This window comes from Lactuca virosa, chromosome 9 (genome assembly GCF_052849685.1).
Source record: "Lactuca virosa cultivar CGN04683 chromosome 9, Lactuca_virosa_CGN04683_v6, whole genome shotgun sequence".
NCBI lineage: Eukaryota > Viridiplantae > Streptophyta > Magnoliopsida > Asterales > Asteraceae > Lactuca > Lactuca virosa.
The window spans coordinates 287,292,102-287,313,017 of NC_136434.1; the positions used below are offsets into that span (position 1 = coordinate 287,292,102).

The window sequence follows — 20,916 nt, forward strand, 5'->3', positions numbered from 1 at the left end:
CTTTTGGCAGACCGATTCGGGGGGATAGAATGTTAAATTGATAATTTGTTAAAACTATATAATAATTTTTAAACGATATAGAATATCTATTAATAATTCCTTATGCAGTATATAGTATATGATACATTAGTAATTTATATTTCATATGTGGTCCGAAAATGATCTTATAATTTTAATGACTTGTTTATTTGACATTATATCCCCGAATCGGGACCCGTAAAAAATATTATCTTAAAGAATTTATTAAATAAACGAGTGTTAATTTATCAGATTTCTATGATATGTAGTTTTATTGTATTAAACATTGATAAAATAAAGTGTATTAAATTATGATATTACTTAGTTGGATACAAAATGAAGTTGGGGTGAGGTGTAACGAGCCGAGTTGAACCGAATCCTGTCAAACTTGAAGCTTAACTCGACTAAAATATTCAAGCTTGAAGCTCGACTCAAGCCTAAATTTGCCGAATCAAATTTCTCATGAGTTAACTCAGTATGGTTTACACCCTAAATAATCAACATATTTTACAAACATCTACGGGATTTTTTATGCTTAATTATAAATAAAAAGTCAAAGATTTTTATGTTAATAGGATCAAAGAAGATTACAAAGTTATTAATACAATTTTGTATTTCATACTTGAATGCAAAATTAATACAAAATTGACCCGATTACAAAATTTCTCTTTCATTTCAACAGGCAAAGGGCAAAACCCATTCCGACTCAACCCTGTACTCTTCCCCAAAATCAAGCAATCAAGCGAGATGAAATGGCGAAGATTCGTATCGTTCCCTATACTAGCAGTTTTGATACTAATGGAAATGGTCTATTACGGTACGGTTTTCGTATTTCTTGATGATTGGTTAGGGTTACAGAGCCCAGCAGGTTGGATAAATGCCGTGATCTTCACTTCGTTGGCATCGTTCACTCTTTTCTCGTTTTTCGTCTCCGTTCTCACTGATCCTGGTGGTGTCCCATCTGGGTATTTCCCTGATATTGAGGACAATGATGGCTCAGATCAAGAATCGAGAGACGCTGTAAGATTTACGTTTTATTCATATCCCCTTCGAATTCGTCATACATATTTTGATTAGACCCATATCGGTTTTCTCTTTAGAATAGCTTATGTTAATTGAATTTGGTGATTATTTGTGTTTAAATGGACCCAAAGGGTGATGATCAAGGTTAAAATCTTTGTTCAAGGTAAAGAATCATCTATGAATACATTGAAATCGCACAAACATACAATTGGATAAGTTTTATCGCTGTAGAATACTTGTTAGAATACTTGCTACCTAATCAAAATCACAAGGAATTCAACCAAATAAATAGTTCATACACTTATCTTTTTCTTGATACAATACGATGCGTATTTCAGGAAGCACTTAAAAAGAGATGCGACAAATGTCCTGCATACAAGCCTCCAAGAGCACACCATTGTCGAGTTTGCAGAAGGTGTGTCTTGAAAATGGTGGGTATGAAAGATTGAAATCACAATAACATAATCTATGTATTGACCTAAAAAGTCAAATATTTTTTTTCATCATGTTATCTTCTCATTCTTTAACTTTTGTTTAGGATCATCATTGCACATGGATAAACAATTGTGTAGGACAAAGGAATTATAAATCCTTTTTTCTTCTAGTGGCATATGGAACTATCTCAAGTTTATATTCTTCGGTATGTATAAACTATAAAGTATAAATCTTTCTTTATTTTCAATGAAATATACATTTTTTTTAATCGTTTCGGTTTACTAGGTTATAATCATTGGTTGTGGGATTCAAAAGGATTGGGATTCTACACAAACAACTCACATCAAAACCTTTTATGTAAGATTATATATTTGTTTTCATTTCTTTTGTTTAACTTTTCATATTTCTTGTTAGCATTAAACTTACAACAATTTTACCTTTTGAAATGTTTCTCTTATATTTTAAAAGACTTATTAGTTTATAATTATCAGATTACATCAGGGGCAGTGATTTCTCTCTTAAGTTTGACTCTTGGAACACTCTTGGGGTGGCATATATACTTGTTGACCCACAATATGACCACAATAGAGGTTAAAAAATTGCTTCCCTTTTTAATTTATGCAAATATGTTTCACTTTTTTACTAAATTATGCAACAATGTTTAATCTGTTTACTAATATATGCAATAATGTTTTACTTTTCGGAAAATAGCAATGTAATTTTCTATTTCTTACCAATATAGGCAATGTACTTTATTTTTTACTTATAATAGAAAGCAATTAGCTTACATTTCTTCACCCATAATAGTAATGCACATATTTTTTTTACCAATAATAGCAATACGTTGCTCTTAAGGGTAAAAATAAAGTATATTTTTTACATTGCCTATATTGCCTACATTGGTCTTAAAAGGAAGCATTGTTTGCATAATCATACATTTAACAGTTATTAAATTATGAGATTTGGTTAGGGTTAATCTCAAAAAAGACCTTATATTTTGTGTTTTTTCCAGATTAAACCTCAAATTTACTTTTTGCTTGAAAAAGACCTTATATTTTTTCATTTTTTTCCGTAAAAACCATAAAGTTTGTATTTTTTTTCGAAAAAAATCCTCAACCTTCTAAATGCTTCCGAATAAACCCTGAACTTTTTTAGTTTTCTTTGAAAAAATCCTCACATTTTACAATTTTTTTGGAAAAAAAAAGGATTAATCTCATAAAACACCTTGTATTCTGTGTTTTTTCCGGATTAAACCTTAAACTTATTTTTTTGCCTGAGTATTTCTTTTCATATTTTTCGATCTGGCCCTTTTAGTCATTTTTTTCCAAAACAATTTGTAAAATGTGAGGTTTTTGCGAAAAACAAAAAAAGTTGAGAGTTTATTTGGAAGCATTTAGAAGTTTGAGGTTTTTTTCAGAAAAAAAAAAATACAAAGTTGAGGGTTTTTTACGGAAAAAAATGAAAAACTACGAGCTCTTTTTCAAGCAAAAAATAAATTTCAGGTTTAATGCGGAAAAAACATAAAATATAAAGTCTTTTTTGAGATTAACCCATTTGGTTATCAATCAAAAACATGTCTCTTAAACTACGTGTCTAATTAAACATATTCCAATTTGATAAAAAAGAATTGATTTTTTTTTTAATCAGTATTATGAAGGGACTCGGGCAGCATGGTTGGCTAAAAAATCCGGGCAGATTTATAACCATCCTTATGATGTTGGCGCATACAGAAATATCACTATGGTACTTTTCTTTTTCTATTTTTTTTTTTTTTTTTTCACTTTTTCCCTTAATGAATTTGAAGATCTTTGAAAATTTGATTTCTGGGTACAAGATCTTTGAAAATTATGATTAGAATGATAAAAAAAAAAAAGTAATAATTTTGTCGCATCAAAAAAGGTGGGACGAGTTTTGTTGTGGAAAAGACATGGAACCTTTCTATTTCTGTTAATATGCAAAGGTACATGTATTGATGCACGGAGTACAAATAATAATGCGTTTTTGTTGTTTACAGGTTTTAGGCCCAAGCATTATAAAATGGCTATGGCCAAGTTCATTGGGCCATGTTAAAGAGGGAACAAGCTTTCCTACAGTTCGAGATACCTTATAACATCATTTTCAGTTTCACACATCAATTTCACAACAAATGAGGTAAATATCAAGCATTTTGGGAGAGGATATTGTTTAAATGGTTTTCTTGTATTTATTTTAATTGATACTTAGATTAGATCAAACAAGATTGTTTATTCTGAAAGCGCAATTCTTGATAAAAACGTTTATTAAGTTTTGTTTTTTAATCTATTTGTATGATAGAAACGTTTATTATAAAAGATAAAAGGAAATATACCTAAAATATATAGTATATCTTTAACAAAGTCTGATTCGAACTATGAAATGAGAATAAAATTTCTGCACATGGCAACTAAAATTTTAATATTCATCTAAATTCATAATTATTATTAGTATATTTTTATAATTAGTTTTCTTTAACAACTCAAAAAATAAATATATAATAAAAAGTAATGAGAACTAGCGTTATATCTTTCGGTATCGGATATTCCGATGTGCTAAAATATCAAACTATAAGATACTTTCTTTTGCTATGTTATTTTTTGCGCTAAATAACAAAATACTTTTATTTTTTTCCATTTTTTTTGATGACATGATTTAAAAAGGACAATTTAGTTTCTATTTAAATTAAATGGATTATAAAGTCTACTAATTGGATAAAATATAAAATGAGGTAGTTTTCGTTTTTCTTTCAAAAGAAAAACGTAATGCAACTATTTTAAATTCCAAACAATATGCCAATAACAAAGAAAATAGGAAATTTCATTACAATAACTAAATTTGAAGAGACAAAATATCTACGACTTGTGCATAAATATACATAGCTCCTGATTTTTCATTTTTCATTCAGTTCTTGATATACCCATAACCCATTCAACCGCCTTCACCAGATCATTGTTAGTGGAAATCTCTATAGAAAAGTACATGAAGGAAAAATTCTAAATATCACCAGAAGAAACACCCTTCAATTTCAAAGTCTCGAAATGTTTCTCTTTATTGATGAACTCTTAGAATGAATGACCTCTAATTTAAAATCTAAGATCATGTCTTTTCCTTCATCCATGTTGGCATGAAAAAACGGTAAGGAGGAGAGAGTCATTCCCTCCCAACTTACTACTCCACTGCCATATCAGTTCCACATCAATTTTTCTCTCTCATCTCTCTTCAATCTTTCTCAGCCCACAATACATAAAAACCTTATCTTTCCAACTCATTCAACCCATTGTCAAGCCACTATTTTTGATACTTATACACATACAAATTAATTTATAATGTTTTTAATACTGTAATTCAAATATTTTCTCATAAAATTTGGGCTCATAAGCTTATTTTCACCGAAAGGTTATTTGATAAAATTTGGGCCAGAAAGAACGAACCAGAGACTTGGATCAAATCCCCTACGACTCTCTTACTTGTTTGTCATTTTCAATCGGAAGCTCAATTAGATTGAAAGAGATTCAGAGAACTCTTTGATAAGATCGGAGCAATCAACGATGGGGAAGATTTCGGTGAAGGTAAAGGCTGTGACATACGCCATATCTCCTTTCCAAGTCCTCAATGGATGAGGAGTAAAGGTTGAAGCGGGTTCACCAACCCGCACAAGAGCTCCCACCTCCCTAAACCGCTAGAACCCGCCATTGAAAGGCCATGACATGGCGTACCGCTAGTACCGCCCTAAACCGCCGGCGAACCCAACCTCGACTCCGTCCTCCCTTACAATCTCAAAATCAAACTGTTGAGGAGTGACATCAGGCTTATTGCTATTGAAGGAGGGTGGATGGGGGATAGGATGAAGCCATAGAAAACTAAATTTCTTAAATTCTAAAGATATAAAACTAAGGTAGTGATATAAAATTCATGTAGAAACAGTGGCAGATCCACTATAGATCCTGGGATACCCCTCAAAAAAAATTTAGTAGTGTTAATTTTTTCCAAAAAATTCGTTTTATGTTTGGGGTTTTATATCGGAAAAAAAGTTGGGCTATCCTAAAAAATTTCATGTTATTTCTAAATGGTCCAAAATACAAACTAGCCCAAATGGTCCAAAATTTTTAAGCCCACACCAACTAGTTTATTGAAACAAAAAGGTATTAAGCCCAATTAGTTTAATGAAAAGAAAATCGGACGTAAACTCTAATCTTTATGTGATCTGTCGACTCGTCTTCTGTTTCTCATCCTATCGTCGACAGTCAAACTTCATCGCACGTAACCCTTAGTCGTCTTCTCAATTGTCGTCGCTTGTCGGAGGGAGAATTCTGACGACCTCCTCATCGGCTCCTCCATCACAATGAAACAAGTTAGTAAAAAAATACTCAATCCTATTATGTATTTAGGTTAATTCAAATTCCAATTTTTTGTCATTAAGCTTGAAAAATTAGAAATTACCAATTAACTTTGTTAAATTAGGGACTTAGGGTTAATACTTAATGATTTTTTGTTGTTGAAACTTGAAATCAAGTTATAGTTGATATAATTTGATTGTAGGTTGCTATTTGTTCATTTGTTGTTGAAACTTGGAATGAAGTTTATAGTTGATATATCTTGATAAATGATAATTTGATTGTAGGTTATTATTTGTTGACTGTTGTTGAAACCTGAAATCAAGTTTATAGTTCATATATTTTGATTATGGGTTGCTATTAAAACTTTTTTCAAAAGACATTTAGATGTTGGAGACAACAATAGTGAAGGAACTTCCAAAAAAAATAGAGCTAATGAAAGTAACCAAGTTCCACAAACTAATCAACCTATGCCAAAACCACAAGAAACACAATCTAATGAACCTACTCAAAAACCAAAAGTGACACAATCTTTTGATTTGAATGATCTTCCTTCGGACCCGGGAGATAGGCCAAATATTATATCTTATAATCCTAATCAAAGGGATGAAATAAGGAGGGCATATTTGATTAAAGGGTCTTATCAACCAAAGGGGCATAGTTTTGAATATACATTATTTAGTAATAAGCCAAGACGTTTTGTTGTGTAATGGTTTACTGATTTTCCATGGTTAGAGTATAGCATAAAAAATAAGAAGGCATATTGTTTTTGTTGCTACTTGTTTGGAGACATGGTAGGGGAACAAGGTGGAAGAGATGCATTTATAACCGAAGGCTTTGACAATTGGAGTAAAAAAGGCTCATCCCAGAAACATATGGGTATATTCGAAGTTATCACCATAAGGCCCAAGAAAAATGTGATTTGGTATTGAGAAAAAACCAATCTATTGGGGAAGTCTTGCATAAGCAAACAAAACTTGAGAAAAGTAATTATGAAATTCGATTACGTGCTATAATCCGTAGTTGTAGATTTTTATTGAAATATGCATTACCATTTCGTGGACATGATGAGATGGAAAAGTCTAATAATAAAGGACTTTTCATTGAAGTCTTATATTTGATTAGAGAAGATAATGAGAAGATTTTTAAAGTTACTTTAGAAAATGCTCCAAAAAATGAAAAGTTGACTTCTCCGACGATTCAAAAAGATATTGTCAATTGCTTTTCAAAAGAGATAATCAAGTCTATTTGCGATGAAATTGGTAAAAATGTGTTCGCTATATTAGTTGATGAGTCTAGTGATGTTTCCAAAAAAGAACAAATGACTATAGTTTGAGATATGTTGATAGACTTGAGATTGTAAAGGAAAGATTTATTGGAGTTGTTCACTTGTTGGATACATCTTCTTTGACTCTTAAATCTGCCATCGATACCGTATTTTCCAACAACAACTCGAATATGGCTCAGGTGAGAAATCATATAATATTTAATCCTTTAAACTTTAATACGATATTAGTTTTATTTTTATTTCTTATATTTTTTTATTAATTTTTCAAATATATAGGTGAGGGGGTAAGGTTATGATGGAGCAAGTAATATGAGTGATGCATTCAATGGTTTGAAATCTTTGATTTTAAATGAACCACACATTATATACATTGTTTTTCACACCAGCTTCAATTAGTGGTTGTGGCGGTTGCAAAAAAACATAATGATGTTGATGAATTCTTTAAACAACTAGCTTTGGTGATTACTGTCGTTTGTGGGTATTGTAAGAGAAAATATATGATACGAGAGATGCAAAAAGAAAGAATGACAGCTGAAATTGGTATTGGTGAAACTGAAACAGCAAGATGGTTGAATCAAAAGATTTCTCTTGTTCGAGCTGGAGATACTAGATGGGCTTCACATTTTAGAACAATTGTAATTTTGTTGAATTTATTTGCAGAAGTTGTAGTGGTCCTTAAATATGTCAAAGAGGAGGGGTATACTTTATCTAATCGTAATCAAGCAAAGAGTATTTTGTCATATTTCAAGACACTTGATTTCGTGTTTCTTTTACACTTGATGTTGGAAATTCTATGCCTCACAGATACCTTTTCGATGCATCTTCAAAAAAAAAGATCAAGATATTTTGGAAGCGGTTTCGTTAGTAAAAGGGACAAAGAAAGCATTGCTAGCTTTTAGAAAAGATGGGTTTCCACAAATTTGGAAGAAGTTATGTGCTTTTTGTGAAAAACATAGTATTGGAATTGTGGACATGTCGGAATATTATGTTACTCCACGAAAGCGAAGGACCAATAAGACTAATCAACATCATTTTGAAGTTGTGATTTTTAACACAATTTTGGATATGAAAATTCAAGAATTTGGGGATAGATTTAGTGAAGTTGGCACGGAGTTGATGGAGAACATGGCGGCTTTGTGTCCTTGTGACTTATTTTCTAGTTTTGATAAAACAAATTTCTTAAAGCTAAGCGAGATATACAAAAACGATTTTGATGATTCAGAAAGGGTACAACTTAATGGGCAACTTGATATCTATTATCACTCTTTGCTCCATGATGAGAGATTTTTCAACTTGAAGGGAATTTGCAGACCTCTCTCGTTTGTTGGTGGAAACTGGGAAACACCTCTTTTTTTTTGGTTTATAGATTATTAAAACTAACTTTGGTTTTGCACGTTGCAACCGCAACCGTTGAACGGTTTTTTCTGCAATGAAGTTCTTGAAGACCGATTTGCGTAATAGAATACATGATGATTTTATGAATGATACTTTGATTTGTAGCGTAGAAAAGAAAGTTGTAGAGAATGTTAAGACTGAAAATGTAATTACTTGCTTTCATAAAATTAAAGAACGAAGATGTGAACTTTAAAACTTAACTTTGTTATGAAAGTTGAGCTTTATATCTAATGAAATTGCGGTTTTTATTTTTTTCTTATTGTATATTACACAAAAAAAATTTCAAAATACCCTTTTACTTTGACCTGTGTAGAAATATATGTATATCTATAATAAACAAAAAGTTAACGATTATTACTATATAATAGGGTTTCTATTGCATTAATTTATCATCACACCATTTGAACCGTGAACGGTTGATTTTAATAATCTAATAATGTATATTGTTCTTATAATGACAATAGTTGAGCAAATAAACTTGTTTGACTAACTATTTAGTTTTTAGGAAATATGATTATTAAAAAAGAATTAAATTTGTCATCATTTTTAGTTCTTTACCAACATCATTTTGACGTATAGGGACAATGTTGTCACGTATAGCAACATCAACATCACAAATGTACTTACTATTTTTTGTATCAACATAATGAATTTGTCGTTGTACTATATTGCATATACAATATATCCATGAATTTATGGTTGTACTGGATCGACGTTGTTTGTTGTTGTACTAGTGTTTCATATACAACATCTCAGGGGATATTAAATAACAACTTAAGAAATAAAGATACATGTTTGATTGTTGTTACCTCTCCCGTTAGACCAATTCTCATTGGAGCCATTTATTCTTTCGTTAAATCGTTTCTCACCAGAAGATTTTCTGCTAAATCGGTTCCCACCAACAATTGATTGATTCATTACATTGTACTGAATAGTTGGAGCTTCTTCAATTGGAGCACTATCTACTAGATATACATATACAACAACAGAGACTTTCTAAATAACATGTTTCAAGTGTTTAACGCTAATCTCATCGACTATCTCTATAACCTACTTTAATGTATGATGTTGGAAAGACATATTGATACACTGTTTGTATTCCAAACATGTCTTCAATTGACCAAGCTTAATAAATTTGAGAAATTTATATTTGACAAAAGTTATACGCATATTTTTTTTAACAAAAAGCCATAATATATTGAGTTTCATCATTTTACCAACTGTCATGAACCACTAACACAAACAATAATATTATACAAAGAGGGAAAAAAATTAAATTCATGTTTTATTTTTCAGGGAGAACTGATATAAGACAACTTTTTGTTAAATTATTTATGTTCCAAAAGTATATTTTATAATATAACCATTATTTTTATAAAAAAAATCACAATACAAGTGTTAGATTTTGCAGTAAGGATGTCAGATTTCGCAGTACATGAATGACATAAATACATGGTTTTGTCAAAAAAAAAAAAGCTACAATTTCTTAGATGATATCTACAAGATTGTAGATGATATTTGAGATTTCATAGATGTCATATGAGAAAAAGGATTTTTCAAGCCAATTTCACATATAGATATCAATTGATTTTGCAAATTTTATTTACAAAATCCTAACCTCCTCCTGGAGAAATTTAGGGTAAATTACATCAATCGTCCCTCGTGCAAGTGTCAAAACGCATGTTTGGTCTCTATTTTCAAAAATTAATTCGGAGCGTCCATTGTTTGTTTTATACTTGCATGCTCCATCCCTAAAAGACGAATTTATTTCGGTTTTAGTCTGTTCCAAATTTAAAATGACAATAATGCCCTTATGTATTTATTTATCAATTAATCTAATAATATTTATTATTAATTTTAATTTTAAAATAAAATGGGTCCCACTTCCACCACCCCTCATCCTCTACTTTCACTTCACTCACCCAAGTTAGTATCCCCTTTTCTCTCTTAACCTGAAGAACACCACACACCACCATCACCTCCCAAATTCCTGCAACCGCTACCTCCCCTATAATGTCAAAATTCGGTCATCAGATGTACATATTTATCTAAAGTCATCACCACCGGAGGTACATTCGACCTCCAAACCACCATCGTTGCCTCTAAGCCACCGTCACCTCTTCACCTATGTGCTGCTAACGATATTCGTTGACTAGGGTTTCGTCATATGTGTACCTCCATCAACGTCGGCTAGGTTTTCGACAAATCTATATTCAAAATCTCTGTCTCCATAGTTGGATCTACACCTTCTGTAACACCCAAAATTTTCATGCCAAATTAAAACTTTTTCAAAACATTTAAAACACATGGTTATTACAAACTTGTTTTCAAAATAGTATATTGTCAGAGTATCCCAGAATCAAATCATAAAATCATAAAATGTGAGGAGCAGTACGATCACGCCTTTGCCTTCCCGCGATCATCAGAAGTACCTGAAACAATAATCGATAAATGTAAGCTCGAAGACTTAGTGAGTTATCCCCAAAATACCAACGTCACACACTCATAATCATATCATATAAACCATCAGCATGTATAATGAGCCTTCAGCCTGACTGGACCGCTTCGCAGGCCTTCAGCCCATCTGGACCGCTCTCCGAGCCTTCGGCACGTCTGGACCGCGTCGCAGGGACTACAGCCTATCCGGACCGCTCGTCGGGCCTTCGGTCTGATTGACATGCCATCCTGGGCCTATAGTCTATCCGGACCGCCCTGGGTATGTTGGCCTTCAGCACAAAGCAGGTCCGTCTCAACCCAACCCCCAATCAAACAACATGTGCACATAATATCATACGCTAACTCATATCATATAACAGTCAAACCGATATAACAGATCACTAACATAGCATCATCCTATAACCAGGAAACTTACCTAACCAGGTAACTAAGCATAAGCATACCACCATCCTAACTACCAGGATGTAATCAACAACATGTCATACCATAGTCCAGATACAAATATATAAAAGGGCCGGCCTTGGTGCCTTAGACCCTATTGATATAGTGAGGATAACTCACCTCGCAAGTAGCTCGGAGGGTAGTGTCAAACTCTTCCAAAAGTAGCTCCAACTCCAACACCTATATTCACCAATGTCCTTTGCTATCAATATTCAAACTACCCTCAGAAGTCAACTGGTCAACCCTTGGTCAAGGTCAAAGCCAACTATCAAGGTCAACAGTCCATGTTGACCTCAACTCGTCGAGTACCCTTGGCTACTCGCCGAGTTCCTGTCATGACTCGTCAACTCGCCGAGTCACTTGAGTGACTCGTCGAGTTCCTAGTGTCAGTGGCCGTAACTCCGTGGCTACCTCGCCAAGTTTTCCCCTTACAACTCGTCGCGTTCATACGTGTCTAAAGGTTGGGAAAACCCTAGCCGACTCGCCGAGTCATTCGACTGACTCGCCGAGTCCAAGGCAATCTTCATCGGACTCGTCGAGTTGTTCATCCAACTCGTCGAGTACAGGACCATCTTGATGTGGCTCGTCGAGTTGACTATGCAACTCGCCGAGTCTCTTCAGACCTTCATCCATACAGTTACTTTTTAAGCCATGCAGCGGCTCCATATTGCAGATCCAAGCTTCTAAGGCATGTTTATCACGTAAAGTTGCAAACTTTACGTGCATGCAAGGCCCTAGAGTCTCTAAATGACCAATCTAAGATTCTAATGGAGCTTTACACCTTAGGAGAGTCTCATTCTTGCAAAATCTGGAAACTTTATGGACTTAGAGACCCAAGAGAGTTTAGATCTGAGGTTGCAACCTCAGATCTTAGCTCAAACATAAGAAAGGCTTCCTAATTAGTTAGAAAAGCCCTAAAATCCACCCAAAATAGATCTAGAATGAAAAGAGGTCAAGGTAACAACTTGATACCTTCCAAAAGATGCTAACTGAGGTAGATATCAGATCCCCACACGTTCCTTTCTTCTAGCCTCTTACCCTCCAAGCTCTTCTTACAAAGATCCACTTTCCAAAGCTTAAAACACACAAGAATGAAGCACCACATGGATTAGGGTTTTCTGGACTCTCAAGAGACTGTAAAGAGGCTGAGGGAGGCTTATGACTCTTTAAATAGGGTGCAAAACCCCGGGATTTAGGGTTTCATCTGCCAGCTCCTACTCGTCGAGTCCCTTCTTGGACTCGGTGAGTAGGTCACTAAAATACGTGGACCAACCCGCTGCTACTCGACGAGTAGGGCAATCAACTCGTCGAGTAGACCTTGGAATCAAAGAAATTCTTATTTAAATCAATACCTGAGAATCGGGGCGTTACAATTCTCCCCCACTTGAACTAGATTTCGTCCTCGAATTCTGCCGCGACGAACAACTCCGAGTAGTGCTCCCACATCTCCACCTCTGGCTCCCACGTCCACTCGGACCCCCTCCGATGTTCCCACTGTACCTTTACCAAAGGTATGTCTTTGTTCCGCATGACTTTTATCTTCCTTTCCAGAATGGCCACATGCCTCTCCATGTAATTCAGGCGCTCATCGACCTGGATATCATCTAACGACACCATTGCCTCCTGATCCATAATGCACTTTCGCAACTACGAAACGTGGAAAGTGCTGTGGATCCGACTAAGCTCCTCTAGTAGCTCTAGCCTGTAAGCCACCTTGCCAACCCTTGCAATGATCCTGAACGGCCCAATGTAACGGGGACCCAATTTCCCCCTCTTCCTGAAGCGGATCACACCCTTCCAGGGTGAGACCTTCAGGAGAACCATATCACCCACCTGAAATTCTAACTCAGATCGACGCCTGTCGGCGTAACTCTTCTGCCGACTCTGAGCGGTCTGCAATCGCTGCCTTATCTGCTGAATCTTCTCAGTAGTCTGCAAGGGTACTTTTGTCCGCCCCATCACCCTGTGTCCCACCTCTCCCCAACAAACCGGGATGCGACATCTCCGTCCATACAACAGCTCGAAAGGCGGGCCGCCAATGCTAGAATGATAGCTGTTGTTGTAGGCGAACTCTGCAAGAGGTAGGTGGGAATCCCAGCTTCCACCGAAATCAATGACATACGCCCTCAACATATCCTCGAGGGTCTGAATGGTCCGCTCGCTCTGACCGTCAGTCTGCGGATGGAATGTTGTGCTGAAGTGCAACTGCGTGCCTAGCTCTCGTGGAACTTCTTCCAGAAACGGGAAGTAAACCTGACATCCCGATCGGAGACAATGGAGACGGAAACCCCATGACGAGACAAGATCTCGCGAACGTACATGTCGGCCAACTTCTCGGCCGACGAACTCTCCCGAATCGCCAAGAAATGGGCACTCTTGGTCAATCGATCCACGATGACCCATATAGCATCAAATTCCTTCGTCGTCCTCGGCAACTTGGTAATGAAATCCATCGTGATCTGTTCCCATTTCCACATGGGAATCTCTAGAGGCAGCAGCTTACCATGCGGCCTCTGATGTTCGGCCTTGACCATCCTGCAGGTCAAGCACCTCTCGACATACCAAGCGATTTCTCGCTTCATACATGGCCACCAGTAACTCAAACTCAGGTCTCTGTACATCTTGGTGGCCCCTGGGTGAATAGAAAAATGAGATTTGTGAGCCTCTTCCATGACCGTCTGCCTGACCCCACCAAACATCGGAACCCAAACCCGACCGTATCGTGTCAATAATCCCCGACTATCCTGCACAAACCGGGTATTCTCACCCTTGATCCTCTCCAGCTTCCAATTCTCCGGTCGCATGCCCTGAACCTGGGCATCTCTGATCAATCTCACAAGCAGAGAATCCACCGCTATCCTCATACATACCGCTGGGGTGGAAGACCCAGCTGTCTTGCTTCTCAAATCATCCGCAACCACATTCGCTTTACTAGGGTGGTAAAGGATCTCGCAATCGTAGTCCTTGACTACATCCAGCCACCTGCGCTGCCTCATGTTCAGGTTCGGCTGATCCATGATATGTCTCAAGCTCTTGTGATCCGTGTAAATGGTATAACGGACCACATAAAGGTAATGTCTCCATATCTTGAGAGCGAACACCACTGCTCCCAGCTCCAAATCATGCGTAGGGTATCTCGTCTCATGCGACTTCAACTGCCGCGACACATAAGCTATCACTCATCCCCTCTGCATGAGGACTGCCCCTAAACATGTGATGGATGCGTCACCACGGAATCCTCAAATCCCTCCGGGAGTGTCAAAACTGAAGCCTCACACAACCGCTGACGGAGGGTCTCAAACTCTCTCTGCTGCTCAGGGCCCCACCGGAAATCCACCCCCTTCCTCGTCAGACGAGTGAGGGGCACTGCAATCTTGGAAAAATCTTGTATGAATCTCCGGTAGTACCCTGCCAATCCCAGAAAGCTCCTAATATCTGAGGGAGATTTCGGAACCTCCCACTGCATGACTGCCTCGATTTTGGCCGGGTCAACCAAAATCCCATCCTGGTTAACGAGGTGCCCCAAGAACTGGAACTCTCCTAACCAAAACTCGCATTTCGAGAACTTGGCATAAAGTCGTTCTTGCCTCAGAACTCCCAATAACTCCCGCAGATGCTCCTCATGCTGCTCTCGGGTCTTGGAATACACCAATATATCGTCGATAAACACTATGACCGAGCGATCGAGCATCGGTCTGCAGACCCGATTCATCAGGTCCATGAATACTGCTGGCGCGTTGGTGAGCCCAAACGGCATCACCACGAATTCGTAATGTCCATAACGAGTTCGGAACGCGGTCTTCTCCACGTCCTCCTCTCTGACCCTGACCTGATGATACCCAGACCTCAAGTCTATCTTGGAAAACCAAGACGCACCCTGCAATTGATCGAAAAGATCATCTATCCTCGGGAGTGGATAACGGTTTTTCACCGTTAACTTGTTCAACTCCCGATAATCAATGCACATCCGGTGCGAACCATCCTTCTTCCTGACGAAGAGTATCGGTGCTCCCCATGGGGAACTGCTCGGACAAATGAACTGCTTTCCCAGCAGCTCCTGCAGCTGTGATGACAGCTCCTGCATCTCTGGTGGTGCCAACCGGTACGACGCCTTGGCGATAGGGGCCATACCTGGCACTAGGTCGATCCTGAACTCGACCTGCCTCACCGGAGGTACTCCGGGTAATTCCTCAGGAAACACATCGGTAAACTCTCTAACCACTGGAATCTCCGAAACCGAAACCTGCTCCCTGGCACGTGTATCCACCACGTACGCTAGATAACCCGCACACCCGTGCTGAATGTACTGCCGAGCCCTGGCAGCTGAACAAAACCCCGAACCCACTCTGGTGCCTCGCCATAAACAATCAGTTCTCCCCCACTTGGGGTTCGAACTACCACTCTCTGGCCCTTGCAGTGTATCATGGCACCAAAACGGCTAAGCCAGTCCATCCCTATAATCACGCACACCTCCCCCATGGGAATCGGTATCAAATCAATCGGAAAGGACACTCCGAAGATCTCCAACTCGCACCCTCGATAGACTGAAGAAGCAGAAACTCCGTGTTCGTTGGCGATAGGGACTCGCAACGGACACTCTAGCTCGCCCACTGGCACACCAAACTCCCTACTGAAAGTCTGAGATACAAAAGACCGACTCGCCCCCGAGTCAAATAAAACCAAAGCAGGCAAGGAGTTCACTAAGAACGTACCTAACCACAGGTACAACGGATAAGCATAAAACAGATGTAATAAATGAGATAAAGGATAGAAACATACCCACAACCACATTTGGTGATGCCCTGGCCTCCTCTGCTGTAAGATGGAAGGCACGCCCCTGAGCCTTCGGAGGATCTGCCCTAACTAGCCTCCCATCGGTAATCCTCAATGTAGCCGGCGCTGGAACCTGCGCCGGCCTGGCTGCGAGCTGCGGACAGTTGGTCTTCACGTGACCAACCTGATGACAATGATATCATATCCTCATATCCGATGCAGGGGCAGACTGGCGACAGTCCCTCGCATAGTGCCCCTCCCTACCACACTTGTGGCACCCACTACTCGCTCGACAGGCTCCCGAATGACCCTTGCCGAACTTTCCACAAGTGCGGCCCTGCTGGCCCCCAACCCTAGAATCAGCGGTCTTAGACCGCTTTGGCGCCGGCTGTGACTGTGCCGGTGCCCGTCGCTGCTCCCTCACATGCAGCTCAATCTCCAACTCACGCCGCCTAGCGGCCTCCTGTAACTCTAACAGAGTATCACATCGCTGTGTCGCCACAAACTGTCGAATATGCGTCTTGAGCATGCTCAGATAACGAGTCATCTGAGCTTGCTCAGAAGCAAACTCCGGGCAGAACATCGCCCTCTCAATGAACATCCGGGTGATCTCCGTCACCGACTCTCCCTCCTGTCTCAAACTCAAAAACTCTTGTGCCAACCGTTCCCGCTCAACTCGAGGAATATAGCGAGCGCGGAACATATCCCGGAACTGCTCCCAAGTAACAACAGCTCTCTGCTCGCCCGAATACGACCCAATCACCAACCTCCACCAGTCCTTTGCCCCGGACCTTAGCAAGTTCAGGGCACATATGACCTTTTGGTCAGTAGGACATAAGCATGTGAAGAAACATCCCTCCATGTCAGACAGACACCTCATGGATTTGATGGGGTCCTGAGTCCCATCAAAAGTGGGGGGGCTTCGTGTTGTCGAAGTCCCGATACTGGAAAGCCCGTCCGGCTCCCAACCCTGCCGTTGTAGCTGCAGCGGCAGCCGCCTCAGTGAGGGCTGCATAGCAATCATCGAAATACTCCACCATAGCGGTCTTAATAGACCCGAACATCTCCGGCAACTCGGCCCGGAACAAAGCAGCAACCTCATCATGCAGGATCTCTCGGATCCTGTCATCCGTCTCATCTGGCCTCATTAGGCCGATAGTCTTGGGCGCTGTCGGAGCCCCCTGTCCGCCTTCTCCCTCTCCTGATCCGGATCCGGAACCGGATCCAGTCACAAAGCGCCTGGTCATCACCATTCTGAAACATAACACAAGGTATCAGATAATCCATACAAAGAACTGGGAACCAACTCCCAACAAACCCTAGGGGTTGTGACTTCCTTGCTACGCGTATGGGTCATGTGCTTTCAGTAGTACGGGCCCATACTACCTTCCACACCTAGCATATTTGTCTCAAGTATCATCACAACGCCCCGACAATATACATAAATCATAGCGAGCACTCAAGCCTCACTCCTAGAGGAAGGCTAAATGTCTCGTAATCGGCAGACTCATCTCAAATAACCTACCCATCCATGAAACTTCCACCAACCCTGCAACACTCGTGTATGCTAACCATACATAACGTTGGACCCTATAGACTTTCGAATACTCGGTCCTACTCTAAGCCCACAACCAGACAAGGAAAAGGAAATAAAGCCAAACCAAACATTCTCAGGCTATAAGATCTTAATTATGTATAGTCGTGATGCATACACTAAGCAACTATAGTAATGATGTCAATTTAATATAAGGAAAACCCTAGGCTATTAGGCATCATATAATCAGGCAATTCTATCGTGCAATTCCTAAAATATCCCTAGCCTAGTACTAGCATGTTGTTCTAATCATATCTCGTAACTCAAATAACCAGTAAGGTATTTTGGGGTCTATCCGCGAGCTCCGTCTGATCGTACCCTTGCATCATCCTCTTATTATTTTGAAAACATTTTAAGAAAATCGTTTTATAACCTTTTCCTCAGTTTGAGACTGGAGACACATGAGTGTTTCCTCCAATTCACTCAAACCAAGGCTCTGATACCAACTTGTAACACCCAAAATCTTCATGCCAAATTAAAACTTTTTCAAAACATTTAAAACACATGGTTATTACAAACTTGTTTTCAAAATAGTATATTCTCAGAGTATCCCAGAATCAAATAATAAAATCATAAAATGTGAGGAGCAGTACGATCACGCCTTTGCTTTCCTGCGATCATCAGAAGTACCTGAAACAATAATCGATAAATGTAAGCTCGAAGGCTTAGTGAGTTATCCCCAAAATACCAACGTCACACACTCATAATCATATCATATAAACCGTCAGCATGTATAATGAGCCTTCAGCCTGACTGGACCGCCTCGCAGGCCTTCAGCCCATCTGGACCGCTCTTCGAGCCTTCGACACGTCTGGACCGCCTCGCAGGGCCTACAGCCTATCCGGACCGCTCGCCGGGCCTTCGGTCTGACTGACATGCCCTCCTGGGCCTGTAGTCTATCCGGACCGCCCTGGGTATGTTGGCCTTCAGCACAAAGCAGGTCCGCCTCAACCCAACCCACAATCAAACAACATGTTCACATAATATCATACGCTAACTCATATCATATAACAGTCAAACCGATCTAACAGATCACTAACATAGCATCATCCTATAACCAGGAAACTTACCTAACCAGGTCACTAAGCATAAGCATACCACCATCCTAACTACCAGGATGTAATCAACAACATGTTATACCATAGTCCAGATACAAATATATAAAAGGGCCAGCCTTGGTGCCTTAGAACCTATTGATATAGTGAGGATAACTCACTTCGCAAGTAGCTCGGAGGGTAGTGTCAAACTCTTCCAAAAGTAGCTCCAACTCCAACACCTATATTCACCAATCCTTTGCTATCAATATTCAAACTACCCTCAGAAGTCAACTGGTCAACCCTTGGTCAAGGTCAAAGCCAACTATCAAGGTCAACCGTCCATGTTGACCTCAACTCATCGAGTACCCTTGGCTACTCGCCGAGTTCCTGTCATGAGTCGCCAACTCGCCGAGTCACTTGAGTGACTCGTCGAGTTCCTAGTGTTAGTGGTCGTAACTCCGTGGCTACCTCACCGAGTTTTCCCCTTACAACTTGTCGCGTTCATACGTGTCCAAAGGTTAGGAAAACCCTAGCCGACTCGCTGAGTCATTCGACTGACTCGCCGAGTCCAAGGCAATCTTCATCGGACTCGCCGAGTTGTTCATCCAACTCGTCGAGTACAGGACCATCTTCATGTGGCTCGTCGAGTTGACTATGCAACTCGTCGAGTCTCTTCAGACCTTCATCCATACAATTACTTTTTAAGCCATGCAGCGACTCCATATTGCAGATCCAAGCTTCTAAGGCATGTTTATGATGAATCATAGAATCAAGTATTAATCAAAATCAGAGTAAAACGAATGCAGATTGAACAAACGATGTAAATAAGATCTGGTTTCTGCTCATTTATGCTTTCAACATTACAGAGAAAAATAGACAGGTTCTGTAAAAGACACTTATCTAACTCTAGTAAAGTTCCATATTTATAGGAACAGTGAAAGCATACAAAAAATATTAAGGCATTGACACTTAAGCTTCGTACGAAATGCACCTTAGTAAATAAACTTAACAAACATACGAAGGGTACAAAAGACTTCGACATATTACAATTAAATTCGACCCTTACAATCTCCCCCTTTGTAATAATGTCGACCTTCGTCAGTTAAAGAGTATATGTATAACATACAGCATAACCCTTCGAATCTCAGTGTACCACGAGATAATCTTCTTCAGCTCCTTCTTATCTCCTTCGTTATTCTTCTTGCAGCTATTCATACGAACAATGAAATTCGTATATTGGGATGTTGTGTATCTTTCCACTTCGGAAGCTTGAAATAAAAATCTTTTAGACTTTCCATTTTTATCCTTTCCAGCAAAGACTAAGCCAAACGGCTTTAAACAAATTTCCCCGTCTGCATACTTCTTCAACTCAGGTTGAGTTAAAGGAAGTTCCATTGGCACTTTTACTGTTAATCCCTTTGCAGTAGCTAACTCAACATCTGTAAGTGCTAAACACTCATAATAGTTGTCAATAAAAATCTTGATGTGAGCCATCCCAAGTCGAAAAACTTCAGGATCAGTTTCTCTAAGATATGAAGCATCTTTATCCTTTAACAACAATGCAACTTGTATCAGATCATACAAGTTCATCAAAGGAAAATCTGCCACTGAGAAATCACAAACTTGCCCATTTGCCCTCGAAACAATGAAGCGAAGATTCTGCATCATATTTTCGAATAACACATCCCTCTTTATACTTATCACCTTCTTTATCTTCACTAGTGACCAAATCTCCTCTGGAAGCTTTCCAAGTACAGCATGAAATCTGATCTTCATGTATGTGTACTCGTCATCATTGTTAAATTTCTCAGTAATTTTGTACTGAGCCATAATAAACATCATCTCATTAACAGGAAAATCCAATTGACTCATGTCTGTGTTGAGAACAACATAGCTTTGCTGTGGCTTCTTTTCGAAAGCATACGTATGATTATATGCAACTTTCTACTCTATCGTTTCATAGTTGTAATGCTTTGAAGGATCACCCTTGTTCATTTCAGGTGGATCGTTCGCACGAAGTCGCATAATGCTTTGCACAATTCGTAGCTTTTCAACCTCAGCCTCTGCTTCAGCTTTCTTTTCCTCCTTTGACTTTTCGACCACAAT

The 20,916-nt window shown here is 39.0% G+C and overlaps 2 protein-coding genes across 2 annotated transcripts; both read left to right on the forward strand.

Moving 5' to 3' along the window:
- Positions 1–645: 645 nt before the first annotated feature.
- Positions 646–3,773, forward strand: LOC145135909 (DHHC-type zinc finger family protein). The gene is made up of 7 exons (XM_079070104.1): positions 646–1,038; positions 1,380–1,472; positions 1,580–1,681; positions 1,762–1,833; positions 1,968–2,066; positions 3,124–3,219; positions 3,491–3,773. Exons 1-7 carry the CDS (start codon positions 766–768, stop codon positions 3,584–3,586), a joined length of 831 nt encoding a protein of 276 aa, XP_078926230.1. The 5' UTR covers positions 646–765; the 3' UTR covers positions 3,587–3,773.
- Positions 3,774–6,616: 2,843 nt separating this feature from the next.
- On the forward strand, positions 6,617–8,487 carry LOC145140620 (uncharacterized). The gene is made up of 5 exons (XM_079074049.1): positions 6,617–6,750; positions 6,849–7,097; positions 7,175–7,292; positions 7,500–7,748; positions 7,918–8,487. Exons 1-5 carry the CDS (start codon positions 6,617–6,619, stop codon positions 8,485–8,487), a joined length of 1,320 nt encoding a protein of 439 aa, XP_078930175.1.
- The last annotated feature ends 12,429 nt before the right edge of the window (positions 8,488–20,916 follow it).

Coding starts and splice junctions, on each gene's coding strand:
- LOC145135909 (XM_079070104.1), top strand. CDS start 766: ATGAAATGGCGAAGATTCGTATCGTTCCCTATACTAGCAGTTTTGATA. Junction 1,834..1,967: donor CTCACATCAAAACCTTTTAT/GTAAGATTATAT, acceptor TATAATTATCAG/ATTACATCAGGGGCAGTGAT. Junction 2,067..3,123: donor ACAATATGACCACAATAGAG/GTTAAAAAATTG, acceptor TTTTTTAATCAG/TATTATGAAGGGACTCGGGC.
- LOC145140620 (XM_079074049.1), top strand. CDS start 6,617: ATGGTAGGGGAACAAGGTGGAAGAGATGCATTTATAACCGAAGGCTTT. Junction 6,751..6,848: donor CCCAAGAAAAATGTGATTTG/GTATTGAGAAAA, acceptor TATAATCCGTAG/TTGTAGATTTTTATTGAAAT. Junction 7,098..7,174: donor GATGAAATTGGTAAAAATGT/GTTCGCTATATT, acceptor ATATGTTGATAG/ACTTGAGATTGTAAAGGAAA.